Raw genomic sequence first — 22,813 nt, forward strand, 5'->3', positions numbered from 1 at the left:
TGTTTTATCCTTGAAAATTCTGTGTAAAGTTACTGCAACTAGGTGTCCCCTTCCTGTAATCTGCTGTCCACCCCCTGTTTTCAAGCAAAGTCCGTCCCTGGTTACAAACGGTTTGCGTGGGGGTGTGTCCCTTCACTGCCTGACAAAACAAGTCTATGGAGAGGGGAGAAGGAGCAGTGTGAGAAGGACACAGACAAACGAGTTGTAGAAGGTGGGTTTGTGACACTTCACTGCCTGTCTATACAAGTCTATGGAGAAGGGAGGGGGCAGGAGAACGTATCATAGAGAGAGTAAGTCAGCAAACACATACACTGCATGTAAGTCTATGGAGAGGAGAGGGGGAGCAGGGGGAAGAAGCAAGAGCAGAGTGAGAAACACACAGACGTGCTGGTAAGATTTCTATGTCACCCCAGTGCTGGATTCTCAGCTACACTGCCCATTACTGCTGTATAATATCATTACTGCTGATGATTCTCCTCTTCTCTGTGTGCTGTGTATAGAAGACATGACAGCAGTTAGGCTCCTCCACTAGCTCAGAGGCAACTGAGAATTAGAGATAGCGCTTGTAGAGGGAAAAACTGCTAAATAATTCAGAATACAAGTTATATAATGGCCAGAAATAGTGTTATTGTTAATGTACACATAACAGCTTATTCTGTAAAGTCATCTGAAAAGTTAGGTACGCTTTAATTTCTTCCTGGTCTGATGAATGCAGAGAGCTGAAATAGAAGAAGCAGTATCCAATTTATATATCAGGAACTTGTAGGAAGATATTTTCGAGCAAGTAAAGGCTCTATTACAGGGCCTATTACACGGTCCAATGATTGACAAATGAGCAATAATATGAACGTTTGCTCCCGATCATTGACCTGTGTAATCAAACACTCATGTGTCGGATGATCTGCTCTTTTATGCAGAATTAAAAATCATCTTTGTTGTCAGCACATCTCCCTGTGTAAACAGGGAGATGCGCTGCCGACATGATGAAAATGTATGGGGACGAGCAATTGGAGTAAAGATCGCTAATCCCCATGCATAAGCAGTCATTGCTCCGTGTGAAAGGAGCAAACGAGCGCCGATCAATGAGCTGTCTGGTTGATTGGCGCTCGTTTGCACGGCCCACACCGAGCCATTTAATAGGACTCTGATCATCAAGTAGGCCAGACTTTCAGCTATGTATGGCTATAAAATGTCTGCAGTTACAAAGTGAAGTATAACATTCAGGTGCTCTGCTCATAACAGCTAGGACCTACTGCAGCCATCCCTTTTTCCTTCCTTCGGTGTCTTCACCTCCTTCACACAGCACTGTTAGTGCCAACTTAACATACAAATACATCTGCCTATAGGTATATCAGGCCCAGAGAGGAGTGCTATATGTAGCAAGCCATATACAAACTCCTTGACTGGCCATTCAGCAAAAAACAATGTACCTGCTAGTTCAGCATTACTAGGTCACCCATAAGATGTCCTGCTGTAAAAGTAGTCTGTTCAATTTACCACTTCGCTTTGCCACCTTGAACCCTTTACACATTATATTAGAGACTTAGCAGAAATAAAGTCTCTCCTCGCGTTGTTTACAGCTGCCTGAATTTTATGAATGAAACCAGCAAAGAAGCTGTTAGGATGTGCTGGCAGGCATCACAAAAGCCCAACTGCTTGCTTCAGTGATGAAATATGGTCTGCCACAAACAGTGACTATATTCTGCTGACGTGGGCAAGTGAAAAGAACGCAGCAATGGAGAATTATCCCTGCTACTGACCTGAACGGTTGGTTAAAATGCTCCCATTCAAAATACATAAAAGAAATAACACATATATAAACGGAATTAATAGTAACACAATGCACATAAATTGCTTAAAATGTCTCCAAGGTCCAACTGTACCTTAAGCATGTTTTAAGGAAAGCAAAAAAAAAAACAAAACAGATTTTAATTAAATTATAAAATAAAAATGAATTAAAGAACTTGTGCATTCTTCTGTGCTGACTGAATAAAGGGGCATTCATCTGCTGAGCTCACAGCCCTATTGGGGATTCCTGGGACCATTGAGCTACTTGTCTGTTTGCTGCATGTAGATCAAAAGAACATTGCATATTTATAGCCTCCGACGTAGGCATAATGCAAATTGCTTTGTTGAATAAAGCAAAGAATGGAGAGCGCTCCGGCAAGGGAGTAAGCAAGCCCCAAACACAACCAGCAGTCGCTTCTTTTATTTCAACCACTCATGTACATAAGGCTATGAAAAATATGATTAAACGTCGGTTCCTTTACTGTGACAACTGCTTCCAATTACATGTAATCCTTAAAGGTACTGGAAAACAAAATGTAATTACAGTATGAATGCATACTGTCAGATATGAGTACCTACGCCGGTGAAATGAACTGACCATACACCCAAATTATCAATGCTTTTCATCTAGAGGATATTCTTCTGATCTACATACACTTAATAAAATAAGCCAAAAGCTTTCAGTAAGAATAAAATCTACAGGGAGAAAAGTGCACGCTGAGTTCACAATACTGCAGATCTAAAATAATGTTTGTTAAAACGTAATGATAGAGGTTCCAATATTTCTTTTGAATTGTTCTCTGTGTAGAAAATAAAGTTTAGTAGATGCAAATAATGCACACCAAATTTATCAGTTACACCATTCTGGTATACAAAGGTTGAGTTGGGGTTAGATCAGTTTTTGATCTATCGGTCAGTCGGTCAATGTCGCTAAACCTCCCTAGGCAATGACATCAGTACAATGAAAAACTGCTAACGCTATTCCTAATTATATGGATGCACACTTAATAGAGCATTTAGAGGTTTGAGTCCTAAAGCACTCAATACTACAAGATCCGTCGAGTTGACTTTGCTCCTTTTGAAATCAATAAACAATTTAGGGAGTGGTTAAAGAATTTTGCTTAAGGGGACAGACCGATAGTTAGTGTTAGTGTATTCATTTTGTTATTAGGCGTGGACTGTAAATATCTAAATATGACAGCAGGAGTGCATACATCAAAGCTGAATGTGGCCTGTGGAGTGAGTCTGCTTCATGCTTCGAAAAGGGACCCCATATAAGGAAATGGCAACTCGTACTTCAAAGGGTTAGTCCCGGATTTTAAAAAAGGAACTGCCCCCCCCCCCCCGAAATGCTCCTCTAGTCTATGGGATGTGTCTGGTATTGCAGCTCAGCATCATTCACATGAAAATAGATGACCTGCAATACCGGGCACAGCCCATAGACAAGAGGGGCACTGTTTATAGGTAAAAAATAAATAAAATTAGTCTAAATTCTCCCTTTCATTTATACAAAGGATAAATGCTGAAATGTATAAGATGGTTATGCATATTAGACATTTGATTTTTTTTTTTAATTTTCTTCTTGTGGATATGAAAAGGAAATTTGGAGATAGGCTCAGGTTCTTTGAGACATAAACATTCATCACAATTAAACAAATGGTAAAAAGTGCTTGCTATTATCCTTTACATTAGTGCTTTCCAATCTTTAGGGAACCCCAACAGGTTATGTCTTGAGGATGTGCTTAATGTCGCTTAGGTGATTTAATTTGTTTTACTAATTCAATAATTTGCACGTGTGTTTCGCTGTGGGACATCCTTAGGACATGAGCTGTTCGGGTTCCTGGAGGACAGGTTTAGGAAATACTGTTTTACATTATGAATGTGCCTGCTGATCACCACAGACAATAAATAGCTAATAATAAGATAAATAATCATAGCAAACAATCATCTTACCCGGGAATCAGAGCTATACTGTGCTGTGTCATCGGCAGAAAATATTGTTTGTTATATGACACATTCTACATCTATATGTGAAACAGGTTGTGGGCTCTACTGGGCTTAAATTTAAGCTCGACCTACATCCAATTGTGCTTTTCATTTGTGAAACTTTTAGCCAAGTAAGGAGATCAGATGTACATATGTAAGTATGTCATAGGCAGACAAGAAATGTGTCGTGCCATATAGCATAAAGTTTTATTTTCCTAACTGAGGTCCCATAAGAGAAAGGCAACCCCCCCCCTAATCTTTAGTTGCAACTATTGTTTGTTTCCTATTAATAATAACATATTTAATTTGGCATAATAAAAGTGTAAATCCATCCTACAATTCTAATAAAATTATAATATTTTCAATTACAGAGTTCAGAGATATGCCAGTGTTTCTTTATAGCATTATTATAGCATTTTTCAGTCACTGGCCGACTACTATTACATCAAATTAGCGGTTAAGTATTGGCCCCTCACGCATTTCTCCCCTTGGAGGCCAATGAAAGTCTGCAATTTTGGCAGAAATGAAATGTGGATTTTCACAGAGAGTCGTACAGAAACACAAAGGAGCTGCCTAGAGATTTGAGGGAAGAAATGAAAGAGGCATTTCAGGCCAAAGCCCTATACGCTGAATAATACTTCCTTTCATTTTGGTTCAGTTTTGTTAAGAAATGCTCAGTTTTTTGTGCATGTTGATTTTGGTCTTTGCGGACACCAGATCAGTCTGCACAGATATTTCATGACTACAGCTTTAAAGGGAACCTGTCACCAGCATTTCACCTATTAAACCAGCAATACCTGGTGGTAGTGGGTGAAAAATAATTTCTATATAACCTAGAATTGTCTTCTTAGTCAGCTCTGTAGCTTTAGTATTCAGTGTCTTAGTGTTCCCACACCATATGCTAATTCTTCAAGTCTTTCCGAGTTTACCGCGCCTCCTTACTTTTGATTGACAGCTTCTCGCCTTCCCCTAGCACCCAAAATCCCACGCTTGTAAATTGATATCCTATTCTGGGGTGTGCGCACAATGGGACACCGGATTATTACGATAAAAAGCGCAAAATGTTTGCAGACCGTTATTTACAGTCGGAGGAGGAGTTTAGGAGAGGGGATAATGGTAATGAACTTTTGATAGCAGCGGCCAGCGAGGGATAAGTAAAGTTCAATAGGTGAAATGCTGGTGACAGGTTCCCTTTAACTATGCAGAAATGCAGCCTGAATGCAAGAAAAATGAATTTTGTTATAAATGGTTTATGCCCAAAGTTACAAAATGTTAACATACACACTGAAACCTCTACCTGATATATTGGCAGGTAGATGTGGATCAATGAGGGTAAACTTTGATTTCTCCCTGCCTCCGTCTTTCTTTTGCGCCAGCCTTCCCTTCCCTAATTGTACTTGATTTACATTTATTTTTTTATTTTTTTCTAATCATATTATGTAACTTTATATAATAATTATTAATCTCTTGTTTGGTATTGTTGTGGTTCCTCGTCCAGGCCGCCTATGGTCAGGGAAAACGGAGCCCATCAGAACTGGTTCAATATGGCAGAATACAATGCACCCTTGTATTTGGGATTCAAGTTATTTCTTTAATCAGAGGTATAACTTAAAGGGTTCTACACCTACCATGTTCTATTTATATTACTAGTGTCTTCCTGTGAGGCAGAGAGGCCCCGCTACGACACCAGTGCCACAGTGTTACTGTTACATCTGCATTCCCTATAGCTACCTCCCTGCTGTTAATATGCTTAACCACTGGATGTTACTTGTAGCTTAGTTAACCAGTGTTAAGTGGGCAACAACAAAGATGTGTTAGTTAGAGATGTGATCGTTCAGATTTAAAGAATGAATAAGGAAGATTCTGGCCCCGAGGATCGTGGGAGAAAATATTCGGCAGTTCAGCTGAAGTTTGTCTACATTTCACAAACTTAGTCAAATCCGTCATGTGGTTTGTCGAATGCTCCTTGACAGCAGACTTTGCCTCTTTGACATCTACCCATGACAAATTAAATGAGAAAGTGTCTCGTTCTGACAAGGATAGTAATGAAGAGGGAATTTATTCTGTATCTGATATTTACGCAGCTTCTGGGTGTTCTCAAACTATTGAATGAAAAGGCTGCAAATCATGTTTGCAAATCTCAAACATGGATGGAAAACTGTATCAGAAGAGTAAAAAAAAAGACAGTGGAAAAATTGACAACCAAAAAAACTGTGAAAAGCTACATCGAATTTTGATAAATTGCAATAATATAAAAGAATTGCCTCATGAAGACAACCTTTCTACATATGTTCTATAAAACATACGAACATCATATAGGAGATCCTGGACTCAACAACCTCCTTTTATAGGGCTTTTGATCTGGTTTCATTACATGACTGGAAATTGCCATGTCTATAAACTCTACTGTCACGTTTAGAGCTATATAATTGGGGGGCCATTTATGGCCTGACCTTAGGGTAGCCTATCAATGTGTAATCGCAGTGGTCCAACCCCAGGACCATGACTTGTCATTGTTTATCCAAGCACAGGGGTTCATCCATAAAAGTTCCTGGTCCGGGAACTTTGTTTTATGCATTGTACCTTAGAGGGTGCTGACTGCCTCCATTTTGGTGGTGCATTCTTCCCACCTATCCAAGGCTGTCTTTTTAATTAGTGTAGAATACAGCTGGTTTCTACTTCTCCTGAATACATTGTAGGCATAGGCCCGAAAGGGGGAGGTAAATCTCCTGTTGTACAGGTCTAGTGTCTAGTGTAAGGTCCCATCTGTATGAGGTCGCCTTGTCAAGGTAGGCGATCCCACAGAATTTAATCAAAATGTGCGCTAAGAACCTCAAATGTTTAAGTATAGTAAATATAGGAGTAATGCAAGTTAAAATAATAAATTAATTAAATGTTTGCATGTATCTTAGGCTGTGTTCACATCAGAATTGTCTTTCCGTTGAGGGGTTCCATCTGTGGTTTCCATTGGGGGAACCCCTCAATGGAAAGGCAAACGTAAACCTTAGCTTCCATTTGCATCACCATTGATCTCAAAACGGCCAGTAAAAAAACGCCTCATAAAAAGAAGTGCATGCTACTTCTTGAACCGTTTTTCATTGTCTCAATAGAAAAACAGCTCCAAAAATGGCCGTTTACAAATGCATCAAAAGATGCTTAAAAAACGTCTGAAAACCAGAGGCTGTTTTCCCTTGAAAGCTGCTCCGTATGTTACAGCCGTTTTTAGTATTTCGTGTGAACATACCCTAAGACTGCAAGAAGCCTTTTAAAAAAAATAATAATAATTAGGAATTTATGCTATTCGATAATATAATCTTTAAATGGGTTCCAAAATTGGAGCTTTGATTTAACATAAATTCTAAAGGGGTTGTCTGCTTTGGACATTCCTAATCCCTACTTTATAGGAGAGTCCCTTGCCAATGAACTGTAATCTGTAGCGAAACATGGAAGTAATTGTTCAACTTCCCTGCAGCGCCACCACAGGGGAAAGTAGGTATTACACAGAGCACATTCTATTCAATGGATTATCTGTGTAATGCCGGACAGGTCAGGTCCTCCAGAAAGAGTGATGTTCTTTGTAATCACTCTCCACTCTGGACAAAATGTAAGGATACTGAACAGGGGGCCCTCCTTTATTAAGCCAGAATGGTCTAATAGAACATATGAAAAATGGGTTTATAAAACTAGATACTTCCCTTTAAATTATTTTTTTTCAAAAAGTGTCTGAAAGAATATCATGAGTATAAAATTAAGTAAATAAGCCCAAACCAGCTGTGTGCAAATATGACTATAATGTCTGTGCGGTACAGTTCTGGATTTATGGTTGGACACTGTATAGATCTGGATGCATGGTTTATAGTTATCTGCCATACGTTGAAGTGAGGTATGAAAAAAAATTCAGTTTTTAGAAAGAAGTTGCTGTGTGTAAAGCGATCACGCCCATATACTAAGAGAAACACACGTTGCAGTCATATATAAATAACTATACATTTATCATTTATATTAGTCGGCATTATAAGTACACCCCTTGATGTATTCTGCGATCAAACCATGAAAGTGTACCATGAGGCAGTCAGGGTTATCTCCATTCTAAAAGAGTAGTTTGATCACCTGTTCCTTCATCTGCTGTAATGGCAAGGGACTTTATTTCATCTTCAATACCTGCTGAGTCCAAATGAGAGTAGTCCCTCAGCAGTTGTTCTCCTTAGGGTTTGGCCTCCAACACTTCAAGACCTCTTGACAGCGTCACCATCTGCTAAGGGTATAGAGCCTTACCGGCTGCTTTCATGTCGGTGGAGTAGTTTACAATAAAGAATAGTATGTGACACTAAGTTCCTATTCCTAATATTTAAATGCACACATTTAGTCACAATCATTTAAGATTTTTAACCGCTACCAAGAAAGTACCATAGATTGCAGAAATTATAGTTATAGAATTAAACAAGAAAACTTACTCGATTGTTCTTAAAGCAAGTTATTTTCATGAAATCGATGGCTTCTCACTTTAAACCTTAACTGGGTTAAAGGCTTCACGCCAAAGAAAAATGGACATAGTAGACGAAGCGATTCTTATCTGCCATCAATTTCTACGTGACCATTTTGTCAAATTCCAGGCTTGTCACAATGTGTCAGCTAGAACGAGGGAGCCTGCACTTGTACCTGCACTGATGCAGAAACAGAATGTCTTTTGGAAGAAACAACAAGCTATTTAGTCTAAAGAAATTGTTTACATTATGTGTTCAATGTGAATAGATTAGGAAGACCCATTTAAATGGTTTATTGGTTTCCCAGCCAAATAGGGGAGATTTATTGCTACTAGCCACAGTTAGCTGCGGGATGTTTATCTTCAATTTCTAAATGCTTCTCTATAGGAAAAAATAAATGTAGTACTAAAATAAAAACAATGTGACTATGGATAATGTTTCATCAAAAGCTAAAAGTATACACAACTAACTGCCAAAATAACTGCCATTCTTCTAGTAAGATAAGCACAAAGTTTATTCATTTAGTTACTAACGTTCTGAGATAGGGAAAGAGTCACCATGTCAGGCTTAAACTAGGGTATATGTATAATCTGCAAAAAAAAAAAGTTCAACTACTAGGGGCAATTGTGCCCATCAAATGGATTCCTGAAGGGGCAATCAGAGGACCAGAGGATACTAGTCCTGTCCTGATTTATTAGAAACAGAACTTGGCCAATTTCTTAGGAGTCAGAGCTGTAAGGAAGTGTATCTGTTAACCTAACTCAGCTCAGTGAAATGGCTTAGAGAGGAGTGGGACACATGTGGGGATAATTTAATGGGCCCCTGGAAAAGCATTTTGAGAGTTTATTTAGTGAGTACAACTGTAGCCTTTAGTTAAGAGATACTAAGTCTGTTTACAAATGTAAATAAGTGTAATGGTCCCTATCCTGGTAATCCGTTCCACCTAAAATGTATCAAGGTAATTAAAAGCAGCAGACCAAGCTCTTGTGGCTCCCTCTATACAGTAGAATGTTTACATATGTAGCACTGCAGTCACTATGAAGCACATATCAAGACATGCAGCTAGCCCTAATATTGATCCTCTTGAAACTCCAAAAATAATTTTGACAAATGAAATGAGAAATGTAGCAACTTTGGTTGCATTTGCTCGACTGTTTAAGTAAATGTTTCCCAAAAAAAAAAATGAAAAACCTAGATGACTGTGTTATACAGTAGTGTATCATCACATACAACCTCTTTAATATTGGAGCTACTGCGGCAATCATCTGATCGCTGCAGGTCCGAGACCCTCGTTTATAATTTGAAATGTAGTATTACATAGGTCATTCAGATGACTGGCCTTCTATGTAATACATGGACAGCCCCAGTCCACAGGATGACAGCTGCTGTTATTAGGTCTTTGTGCTGGCTCATATAAGGGGTTTCAAGCGATGGGTGTTTTGAAGCAGCCTATTAATATCACGCTTTGAACTGGTGGCTTTTTTGCTTCAGAAATAAGAAACGGATTAAGGAAAACCAGTAATGTTAACTTGAAAAATAGTCCTTTGTGTCTAAGGTTCAGGACATTGCGGAATTTGTAGTGGATTTCACCTCTCTCAAGTGGGTAAAGTCCCTGGTAATTTGCAGCACATACACCCAACTCTTCTGGATTAGAGCACGTTGTAGACGTTATAATCCACCGCACGCTCTTAATTCCATGTGGATTTATTTCACAGAATAGCGTTTTCTAAACCCCCACTCAAATGCATTGTACTGCACAATATTCTTGTAACAAATACTTGGTGTGAGAGTTTCACTTATTTACCAAGAAAAGAAAATTGCTAGATGATTGTCATGCCATCATTTGCCCTAACCACATGATCTACAGTAGTACACAAAACCATGTGGACCATTCAGTGGCTGATCATCATTATGGCGATTCGGGTGGCCGCCCGGGGGCCCAAGGCTCCCAGGGGGCCCATGGCCACCCAAAACGCACATGACCACATGGGCCCCCTCATGGGCCTGCTGAAGGCGCTGGTTCAGCGTTGAAATGCGTAGTCTTTTAAAAAAATATATATATTTTTGTATTTCAAAACACTGGAACTGCTTCTACCTTTATTACCAGTAGCGCCGTTTATGGTCCACCAATTTTTTCTTCCTGAAAATACTTTACAGCGGTAACCAACTCCAGTTACCAGATGGGACCTGGCTGCAGCAGTCTAATGATACCTATTTCATTATAAGTGTACAACAGCGCTGTGCTAACACAAAGCCAAGAGTTGAGCTCAATTGACTTTCCTCTGTTTTATTCCATTACTTTTGGTGGTGTGTGGCGCTATCTACAGGGGGCACTGTGTATGTGGTGCTTTACTTTGCAGTGTGTGACACAATTATATTCAGGGGCACAGTGTTTGGTACTATTTTATTTAGGGGCGCAGTGCATGGTAGTATTATTTTTTAGGGGCATAGTGTGTGGCACCATGATCATTTTATCTTCGTTTATAGGTGTGAAAAAGTTGGAAAAGTGAAGAGCCGAAGACATCTATCTTACAAATTCTGCAGAAATGAGTCACGGCTGTGAGAATTTGTCCTAAAGTCTGGACCGGATGAAGAAGAAAAGAGAATAAAACCTACAAGAATCTGAGAAGTCGTCACCTGTGAGACACTAGATTTATAGAGAATCTGTCAACTCTCCTGACATTTTTATTATAGGAAAACCTTGTATTTCATTAAAAGTCTTTGTGCAGTCCAGGACTGTTAGATACATTGGTGTTACCATTCCCCTTGTCAGGAGGATGTGTCCCTGCACAGTGTGATACTGTCAGCGATGGTTGGAAACTGTCAGTATGTAGGGACACAGCCCTGTGACAAGGGGAATAGTAACACCCATTTGTTAATGCTTGCACAAAAACGTAGTGTTAACAATAGTTACGGCGGTGGAGTAGGGGGGCCCAAGTTTGGGTAACAGCCCAGGGCCTATGGTCTACTTTATCCGTCACTTGGGCCACCACATGTATCCAAAATGATCATAGGTATGATTATTAAGTGATAACATTTCTCATCTGTCAAATCCCTCACCCTATAAAAATTCACTTATACAGTACATATTTCTATATATGTGGAACTAATATATGAGTCATTCACTTATTCACAGTGAAACGCCTTATCTGAAGGTAAAAGTGTCTTACAAAAAAATAATAAAGAATATAAGATATTTTCTTTATCAGGGAAATGATTATCACAACTATGACTTTTCATGTTTTTCCATTCCCAATAAAAAATGCAATTATATACCAATAACTAATCGTGGATATTCTGTAGTTATAGCAACCAACCTCCGAAACTTCCGATGCAGGTGATTAACCTGTTACAGATGCTGCACCGGTCCCTGGATACAGCCCAAACTCCCTTCAATATGTTTATCTGTTTGTACTGAAATCTGTTACTAGTTGCAGTCAATAACCGCAGATCAAAGCAGGAAGGGAATTATCATCTGAAGAGGCTAAACGTCCCTAAATATTTGCAGGTTATTAATGTGCAACTGTGAAATAAGCTGCACAATAAAATTAATTCCCTACCAAGGAGGACTGTGTACAATTTTGTATCCTCTTTTTTTTTTATTCATTATTTGTTATGACTAAAACAGATATATCAAATCCTGCATGAAGAACTCCACTGTGTGAACAGGGCCTATTCACTGGACTGCTATAACAGTTATTTTACCTGTTATGTGTGCAACCATTCTCTTTATTAGTAACATATGTTATCACAAGGTTGGATGTAATCTGGTTTATCAATGGCTGCTCTACCTTCCTGCTATTTGAAAATATTTTTCTGTGGATGTCACAGCCCAGAAGACCGACATTAGGGCAAGGAGCAAACTGTGGCACTGGAAAGAGTCTAATGAAAAAAAAGTTTGCTTTCTGATGTTCCACCTGTATTCCTTACAGTAATTAAATCACCTATGCAATACTAAAGACTGGTTGACACTGGCAGATTTCTGGACATAACGAGTGCCGATCAATGATATAAAGACTATTTTACCAGGGCCAATGATCGGGCAAACAGGCATTCCTATAAACACCCGTTCCCGATCATTGCTCTGTGTAAACAGGACAATGATCAGCCATCATGTAGATGTATGAGGCCAACTGGTCTTTATTTACTTCATCTCAATGTTATCCAAAAGGAAATAAGTTCTTATTCTGTAATCTTCTGGATGGGTTTATACATAAGGATTTTTCTGCTGCAGGAAATACAAGCACACTAATAAGATCAAGGAATAAGAAAGGACCACGTTTTATAGGTTTTACCACAAAGGAGTGGTTCAAGCGCTGGCCGTTTAAAGGCTATGTACAACATTGCAACCAATTTTTTATTCATTGCTCCAATACATCAAAAATAAAACTGGAAAATACTGTTTGCTACAAGGCGGCAGACTGAAGGGAGCAATACATGACCGAAGGATCAGAGTTTTTGTTAGTAGGGTTGTATTGTATTTAGTTACCATGGAGACACATGGGAGACATGGGATGCCTAGGAGCTGTATACACAAAATGCTAGTAATACATGTTTAATCAATTGAGTTTGCAAATTTTCTTCATTTATTTATTTTAGAGGCATTAGAGCAATGGTGGTTGATGATCGTTGCAAAGTATACAAACCTTGTAAATGTTATACAAGGAGTTCTATTAGTAGATCGTCCTAGAAAAGGTTGAATTGTCACATAGATTTGTAACCGTTTCAATGGCCATTAAAGCCACAATCTATAAAAGTCGCTTTAGATTACAAGTGAAAGTTATTACGTCCTACTCATTAATGTCGTCTTATGCTGTAAGCTGCAATCTTCATAGAATACAAAAAAATATGGATAAAAAGAGTGAAAGAAAAATACACAACCTGTTCTTTTCTTCTGAAAGAAAAGAAACAATACAAGATGGAAAGTGTTTTTTGCTGCAGTACAGGAAAGGTATTTCCACAGGATAGGATTAATCATGGATTAGACTGACAGACAGAATTCACAATCACGCTGTTGCTTTCTCAGTGGCAATCCCACATAACTCCCGGTTTCATCTAACAAGACATGAGGAGGTACATTGTTAAAAGAGCTTACCCCACTGGGCAATAGCTTTTAACAACAGTATACTTGTGAGAAAATCTGCAGTTACATGCGATCCCCTGACTGTTGGTGTGATCCCATACACAGCTGGTAGTACAATTCTTTTCGTTGAGAATGCCGAAATACAGGAAAAATTGAACATTTATATAAGCACAGCATTGAAAAAACTATTTTGCATTGAGCTCTGAACAACATAGATAAAAACTATCTTACAAGCCATGTATTATATGTCATAATGTTTCACATTGTACTTGATAGTGACTCAATTTAAGATTTCTAGAGGAGCATTCTCCTACCTTGAAAACTGAAGTGTGCATTCTGCGGACTATGAGAATCCTCATATTGTTACATTAGGGAATTGCCATTTATTAAAATCTCTAACATTCTGGTTACAGTGGTTCTATGATGGACGATCACTTAAAAAATATGATATCTTATACTGTCCAGTCTCTTACACCGTCCACTATTCTTCTCAGAGCGCATGAGAGAGGTAGAGCATGGGAATGGAAAAGACCAGAGGCGTATCTATAGCTTCTGAGCCTAAATGAAAAATGTGTAACATGGCCCACCACCTACATGTGCCATTAAGAATGGTATCCTCTTATGTGGCAAAGGAGACTTTGGGTCCTCTCTAGTACCAGAGCCTGGGTTACCATTTGAAGCCCCTATAGCTGAAAATTACAGAGCAATGGGAATAAATGTGACAAAGCAATAGAATCAAAAGTGTGTAAAGAGTACAAAAAGTATAACACCCCTCCTCTTAAATGAAGGAGAATGAGTCTAAAACATAACAGGTTGTATAGGCTTGAGACTGAAGTGCTTTATGTATCAACATAAATATATTTTATGAATATAAAAGGACAACACCTACTATACAACTGTCCAAACCACAGCTTAGGGGCTACACACTGGGGGAAAAAACAATTTTAGACCCTAAATTATCACTTTATTCTATTGGCCAATCAGCATTAAAGGAGCCTCTTGGAGTTGTTGACTAACTGGAGTTGATGACTGCGGATGTGGCAGATATCCCCCACTTTATTATACTCTATGTATTCAGTCCTTAAGTGGGAACAAGTTGTAGCCTATAAACTGCCATTAAGTAGGTGCACATAGCAGTCATTAGTTAACTCTTTATGGTCATCTTTCAGATGTCTATAGTTAATGACTATTTAATACCTTCACCACCAATATTTGTATTGCCTTATTGCATTTGCTATGAAAATTGATCAACTTAGCAAATAGTCTTGATTAAAAATGGACGATTGTTTTGTGTTTACAGCTCCTTTGCAGACCCATTAGGCTTAGATTAGGTTACATTTATTAGGTTAACAAAAAGTGGGTGAGAGATTAAAGAGAGTATGATTGAAGTATCAGACTATACAGGCTTTGTTTGTAGCTTTGTAGTCTGTTACCATGCAAACACAGAGATGCAAATACAAAACTGTAGGATATTTTTTAAAGAGGCTCTGTCACCACATTATAAGTGCCCTGTCTCCTACATAATCTGATCGGCGCTGTAATGTAGATAGCAGCAGTGTTTTTTTATTTAGGAAAACGATCAATTTTGACCAAGTTATGACCTATTTTAGATTTATGCTAATGACTTTCTTAATGCCCAACTGGGAGTTTTTTAGCTTTTGACCAAGTGGGCGTTGTAAAGAGAAGTGTATGATGCTGACCAATCAGTGACCAATCAGCGTCATACACTTCTCTCCATTCATGTACTCAGCACATGGTGATCTTGCGAGATCACAATGTGCTGTCACTTGCTCACACATTATCTTTACCGAAATGTCTTGAGAGTGAATAGACATCACCTCCAGCCAGGACGCGATGTCTATTCACAATCCCAACACTTCAGTTAGGTTTACCTGCCAAAATGTTCCATCTTACCAATGACTGATCTTAACTACAGGATTCGGAAAACATATCTGCTTTCTTCCAGAAACAGTGTCACGCCTGCCCATGGGTTTTGTCTGGTATTGCAGCACAGTGCAATTGAAGTGAATGGGACTGAGCTGCAACACCACACACAACTTGTGGACAGAATTGGCACTGTTTTTTTTGAGGGACTGGACAACCCATTTAATGCCCAATATCCATCTACTTTTATATATCTTACCTAGCATTGTCATGCTTGCTTTTGGAATTCAGAATTACAGGAGAAAATATATAGTGGAGAATATATTTTAGCAATTACACGAATCTTTGAGTTACTGCAAGCACTAAAATATCTTATATTAAAAAGGTCAGAGAGAGGATGTTGCGCGCGTCCTTTTTGATAGCAATTATTCATGAGATCGTAAGAAAGACATTTACTTCATCTTCATTAGTCTTATGACACAATATAACCTCTTTCAACTCCTCCCATAACTGCACTCATTAATATTTATTTTCAAATGTTACCAACACCGAGACGCCAAACGTGTGAAATACAACTTCATGATGATTCAGTATATGAACAATATTGTTAAGACTGGTGGCTCAGAAGAACATCAACCTTCTTGCTGGCATGTTGTTATAGATAACAATCTATTGTTAGGAACGCTACAATGGTGTTGCACTGACTTTCATTACAGGAGGGGTAGGACAGCACACACAGCATGCCAACTTGAATACCACATTCATTTCTATGCCGTGCTGTAACTTACTAGAACAGTTATAGCAAATAATCAAGTCTGGCCTATTGTGATTGTCTGGATCACTCTACAGCACAGGTTCCATATTAAGTCTATCAATGCAAAGATTGACGCTGTTAAGAAAATATTACAATGTACTTCAAATATAACGAGAAGGAAAACAGAACTCACAGTTTAAGGCCATTACTTTAGAAAGACAAAGCCTATTTCCACCTGCAAAACAACATTTCTTTAATACTGAAATACTCCTCGGATCACCCTTCAGATTTCTCCTTCTCCCTAGCTGTCAATTACATTCTGTATCAGTGACTACGCTGTCAACATATAATAGACACACAATTATATATCATCACCAGTAGTGACATTTGTAGTAGTTCTTATACAAAATCCTGGGTGGCTAGGTCAACGATCTTGGCTATGGAAATGCTTCCCTGACAGAACGTATGAGATACGTCCTTGGCAGGGAAAGAGTTAATGATAAATGAGATGGCTCTGCTCATCTTTTCCCAGTCTAAACAGCAAATCTGCCAATTGTGCTTCATAGAACAGGAAGCGTCAGTCTATTGTGACTGCCCTAGTGGCCACTGTAAAAACTGGAATATTTAACAGAAAAAAACGTATGTGAATAGTCACGTCACAAATAATTTTTTTTTAAATAAAACCACCGCCAAAATGGTTTAAAAAAACGTTTATAAAATAAACTTGATTTAATTAAAATGCGATTTTCTGATTATATATTCCCTATAACCTCGATATCCCACCCCACACCCAATTCCATCTCCTAAGGGTTCAAGGAAGATAAACTATGGGGCGCTTATGAGGTGCATAAACTGTAAAAAAGCTGTTTAAGGAAAGTTTTATAGACAAATATCTATGAAAGGTATACTCAATTGTAGGATTATATGTACCCCATATGTATTTAACTAAAAATTCAGCACAGATGTTGGTGTTATATAATGGTAGTGAAAAATCAGGATACCTTCAGCATATTGTTACCTTAAGGCGATTGCTATGTAGACATTTATATAATAAACATATGCTATTTTAGAGCAACGTTTCATGCATTTGTGACTGCTGTGTAGTAGAGCTGGGGTGGAGGTGGCAATTGACAAAAAACTTTTCTTAAATCTAGCTTAAAAGATACAAATTCAGCTATTTTATTAGGAAACAAGAACACATGACAAGAAGACACAGGGACAGTTATCAACTATTACATTGCCATCAATGGGTGCTCCCAATCTAATCTCCCTACCTCTAGCACAGACACACTGTTATTGAGTCAAGTTCTTAGCACAGCAGTTAACTATCATGACTATGGATGAGCTGTAGTCGGTGCGTCTGTCCAGGACATTATTGAACTGACAAGCTATTGATCTGAAAGTATTGCCTGATATCAGTAACTACCGGAGCTTGTTGCTGTTACATGCAGTCTGTTGTTTAAACTGCTTGCACTTTAACAAGCAAACTACTCCCAGCCAGGTCCTGTCATGGCATGCTGGGAGTTGTATTCACAAAAACCGGAAAGCCACAGGTTGAAAACCACTGGCAAAGACCATTACAACTGAAGATACACTAATTGGTCTCACTAGGATGTCCAGACATGTACCAGGGTTCCTGTTGGCATCTGCATAGGGGACTATGGAAGTTCAGAAGAGAAGGCACCCGAAGAGGCCAATATAGAAATAAATAAGTGAAACACGTCTGCTAGTTTCCATGTTTGGATGTATGCTAAGGAAAACAGTTAGTTGACACATGGCTGAGTATAGAATACAGTGAAGTGTTTGATATGGCGAGAAAAAAAACCTGACTCCATATGTAATAAAAAGTATATGGAGGTAAAATATGGGCTTATAGATTTCTATGGGTAACATATTGCGGATCTTTAGTACGATTGTGTGCATGAGCGCTAGCAGCAAAACAAAAACAAATTCCTATCACAACCTTGCACATCTGGCCAGTTGCAAAAAAGTCCTGTGCAAATATGGACTTATATGAAATGGTCACATTTCAAATTCACTAAAGTTTTACACGGTTGCTGTTGAATGAACCACTTTTTTGTTATACCACTGAGCAGAGCTATGTGGGTTTACAGTATAATAAGATAGGGACTGGCACCAGTCCTCTCAGGGGGAATGGAAGAGAATACAAAGGAGTCTGGCACTGCCAGTACATTTACATTCCTCCAAGAGTGAGCACCTGTAGGTGTCTGACATCTGTATAGATCATCCATGAATCCTATGGAAAATGGGATCTGCTGACATAGATGTTGTCTATGGGTGGCCTGACATGTTTAAAAACAATGACATTATAAATAACTATGTGCAGAAAAAGCTAAACCTGTGTGTAGACATAAGATCTATGTAAATGCTAAGAGTGTCTAACGGTATCCTATATCCTTCTGTAAATACACACATGTGGAATTGTCCCCGTTCAAGCTCCCTCTGTTTCAGACCACTGCTCATATAGTTCTACTTTTGAGTTGCATTCCTTTATGAAGTCTTAATGCATTCAATATTGTGATTCGCATGACCAATAGTGCCTAATGGTGATGGCCACTTCATACACATCATGTTGTGCGACAGTCTTACCCTATGCAAGTCAATAGAAACCTCCCCAGAGACCGATAGTTGTACAACAGCAGAACAACTTTCCATTGACTTGTATTCGGAGAAAACAGTATTTACATCTGAATTGCGTGTCACATTTAGCATCACAACTATATGCACCGGGCATCATGCAGCAACAGTCCTCAGATACAAATGTGGCTGAGTTGAGTTTGTCATTTGGTATGGTGTGCCATAATATCCAAAGTTTGCTGAGTTTTATCATGGTAAGCAAAAATAAAAAATACAAAATTCAGATCTGCTGGACCTAACACTCACAATGATATCTATGATTACATTTATCCATTCAACACCTTAGGATTATAGAAATAGCATTGCTATACTAAATGCAGTATTTTAAGAAGTGACCTTGAACCGATCCACTTTCTACCTTTGGAGCAGAAAAAAGCTTGGCAAGCACTTCTGGCTGCTCCAGTGTGAAACAATGAGGGATCCTCCAATGATTTATCATTTTCTATTTGCTCAATGCCTAAGTTTCCAATAACAACGTAGGAAAAAGGAATAATCAATTCTAGAGTCTTGGTAATTCATTAATGCAATCCTGCACTAAAAGTGCCACAACAACACAAACCAGCAAGACATAGACTCACTCACTGTTGTCAAACCCATTTAACCCTTCAGAGACTGACAATAAATAACTGACACATGATTGGTACTGGGGCAGTGACAATAAATCAGAACGTTGGAGAGTGCAGGATCATCATTCTAAAACTCTCTTTTCTGGTAACACAGCGCCCACTAGCGGCAGAAGAAAAGTTTCCACGATGTCTGATCCTGAGAAAGAGCAAATACAATAGCTCCTTTGTGACACATTCTGCCATTCTGCTACTTGAACATTCTCCTTCATTCTGCAGCTGTGAATCCTCAGGAAAGTGGAAATGATGTTACAGACACATAAAAGATCTCATCTATACAATCAAGGCTTATCCAATATAAAACACATAGAAATCTTCAGCCAAAAACATTTGAGGTTATTATGTGAATCAACAACCTCTGGTGAAAAGCCAATGACATTTTACAGAGAATGGTAATTGACAATAATTGGCTATATGCTAATTGTCTGCTATATAATGGCCTTCATGTGATATTACAGACTGCGGGCTTACCTTCCTGAACAGCTTGGAAGGGATTGTTGGGCTCTATAATCTTGATCGTGTGTCCAATTTTTTCACTTTGTAAAATGTCGTCATTGAGATTCAGATCTGACACGGCCAGCTGAAAGATTTCATTGTCCTTTGCTGCATTTTCTTCAAATATTGCACCTGTTATGGAGAGATCCATCAGTGGTTCACATCACTACATAAGATATTGCAAGTTGCAACCAATATACACTGGTGGGCTGCTGGCCCTCTCAAGAGTGGTCATCTGAAGTAATAGCCTGATGCCTCTGCTGACCTTTCCTATGAGGACTACAGCTGTCCCACAAGGAACTCATTAGTTACATCAAGTGGTGCTGAAGCCATTGACATATAAAAACGACTTCAATGTTTTTATTACAGCCTTCACTGCACTGTGTGCACATTGAAACCTTCATTCATTGCCACAATGTTGAATCTAAAATCAACTGCATCAAGTATGACCCTATCTTATATCCCCCCCCCCCTAATCATTGGGGGTCCTGCCAGTATTCTCAATGCAAACATAGTATGGATATAAAAGAGAATAAAGGAAATAATGTCCTCTGTATTCACTGGTGGTGCAATTCATCTACCAGATTTATGAAATGTGCACCATGCAGCTCATCTCTCTATATTCATGCTTTGTTAATGCCTCTGTGGGGATTGAGGGTTTTATTGAAGTGTGGCCTCTGTTCTGCCATTTATAAAGCACAGCTTATTCATTCTCTATGTGTAAATCATGCATGGTGGATGAGAGAGACATGGAGGCAGCAGGAGAAATATGGAGAGCCTTGCTGATTCCCTGTAGGGTGGACACCTGGTCACAAGCCGACACTGGCAGCCCACATCTGGGTGCCAACTACATACTAGCGGGCAATGCTGGCCTGCAAGCCTGTGGATCTCCTCAGTGAAGATGAATGTGCAGTTAGATTAGTATTAAATCTCATCACTGGCGGTGCACATATATTATAATAGGGTCCCTTTATATCAAGAAAAACTGCATCTTGCAAGGGGTGTCCTCAGTGAAGACATCTGTGTAGTAATACAAGGAGCAGTCTTATCAGACAAGACAGCTGGGCAGTAATGTTACACAGGGATCTCATCTGTGCCACCACTGTGCATAAATATTACAAGGACATATCAACATTGCACACAACTGTACAGTAATATTACAAGTGGTCTCATCACTGCAAGGAGCTGAGCAGCAATACTGTAAGGGGGGGTATCAATGGTAATAAGTGTGCACTGATATTAAGGGTCTCAGTAGTACAAACTATGGTGCTGTACTAGGGGGTTCATGGGTGCAAACATCTGGAATATGACAAGGATAGAAGCTTATGGGTATATTTCAGGCAGAAAACTTATAAAGTAGAATATTAGTCCTCTGGAGTTCTGAATAAATACTATACAGTGGTATGACAGGAACTGCAATATTACTAGTCCTGGAGAGGATCGCTGCTAATAGCTCCTTTATTTGAGGAGAACAGCGTTTAAAGTTCATCCAATCTTATTTAATAGATCCGCAATGCTGTATGCTTGGACAGGCTCCCTGCATCTACTTGTGGTTCCAGCATGGCACAGCATAGTCACTAAGCCATGAGACTATGATGACCTGACCCACTTCCACAATCACCCCCTTTAGTCATTCCCCTGGGTAAATCACTTTCTGTTATGTTTTGCTTTGAGTCATCTTAGATTAGGTGCCATCTGCTGTCGGTGACATCAGTATTACCTTGTGCCATTCACTGTGCCAAGCGCCTGGGTCTGAGCTCAGATGCCATATCTCTGTGCCTTTTAGACGTGTCTGTCCATTTTTGGCTAGATATAATCTGCATTAGTCTCTGTATCTTTCCTATCGGCCTGCAGTTTCAATGCCTGTGTCTCATCCATACATAGCAAGCAACACGCATGCAGAACCCCCCCCCCCCCCCCTATTCAATCCCTGATAACCACATCTGCTATAAAGCTGCACAGTTATTCCTATTATTTCATCCTCTCTATACAAGGCAGGAAAGTTACCCCCTGGTATGTCCCTACCCAAACCCCCCAGACCCACTCTGACATAGACAGGATTACAGCAGCTCTTATCTATTACTGGCTGCAGTCATGTTTATAAGACACAATCACTACAAATGGCAATCTTTGCATGTGATATTCCTCTGCTCCCTGTCCACCAAACTTGGAAAAAAAACACTTCATCTCCTTATAGTGACAGTCGCTGTCCATGGTGCTAGCAGACAATAATTACATAAGCAAACAAGTTTGCAATGATCCTAACGACAAATCCTATTAAAGTCCCATGCAGACATTGCTATCTCCTTCAACCTGTTCCAAGCACATCGGTCCCCTTCCCATAATACAATCAATAGCATTAACCCTTAACCTCAGAGCCCACACAAGTTTTCTCAGGTTGTTGCAGCATCTCAGTAGGAGTTGGTTGCAGCCCTGTGGTGATCTCCCTACCCCATCCTAGTCATCATCATCATCCTCATCATCATCATCATCATCATTAATCCACAAGCCAGGTCCCTTCTTACCAATGTGGATGATGGAGTCCGCCCGCACTGAAAAACACTGAAATATCCAGGGGAGAAAGCAGAGCATCAACACTTCCATTTCCAGCCTTTCAAACAGCACATCAGCTCGGATTTGTTGGTGGTACAGAGACAAGAATGATGAAAATGCTCTCCAGATATTGAGGGAAGAGAAGAAGGACAAAGCAGGGTAGATCCTAATAGGATTTGTATGGCAATATATACAATCTGGCTTATAATTCTTAGACAGGGAAAAGCAAAGACTTGCAGCTCTCTCCAACACTCTGTGTGTCTGAGACCCAACAAACAGCAAACTGCGGAGGACCCCCCCCCTCCTCCTCTCCTACCACGTGATTGCAGAGACTCACCACTCAATATAGTCTTGGTGAAAACACTGAGAGATGGAGAGAAGAGCTCAGATGGGGAACACTGGAGAGATACAGGAGGCTGTCAGCCACATCAACTGCAGGGCTGACTGTCTAAAGCCTGGACATTAGGTGTGAGCGAGCACAGATGCTGATGACAAAAAGCAACTC

General features: G+C 39.4%; 1 protein-coding gene across 2 annotated transcripts in view; it reads right to left on the minus strand.

The window, feature by feature from the left end:
* Positions 1–22,601, minus strand: part of GRID1 (glutamate ionotropic receptor delta type subunit 1) — an 832,880-nt gene extending 810,279 nt beyond the window's left edge. For both annotated transcript variants that reach the window (XM_075841706.1, XM_075841707.1), the window contains exons 1-2: positions 22,281–22,601; positions 19,732–19,887 (exon numbers count right to left, since the gene is read on the minus strand). In XM_075841706.1, coding sequence (XP_075697821.1) covers positions 19,732–19,887; positions 22,281–22,359 — 235 coding nt within the window. In that variant the 5' untranslated portion in view covers positions 22,360–22,601. The remainder of the gene's footprint in view (positions 1–19,731; positions 19,888–22,280) is intronic.
* Positions 22,602–22,813: the final 212 nt, after the last annotated feature.

This window comes from Rhinoderma darwinii, chromosome 11, assembly GCF_050947455.1.
Source record: "Rhinoderma darwinii isolate aRhiDar2 chromosome 11, aRhiDar2.hap1, whole genome shotgun sequence".
Classification (NCBI taxonomy): domain Eukaryota; kingdom Metazoa; phylum Chordata; class Amphibia; order Anura; family Rhinodermatidae; genus Rhinoderma; species Rhinoderma darwinii.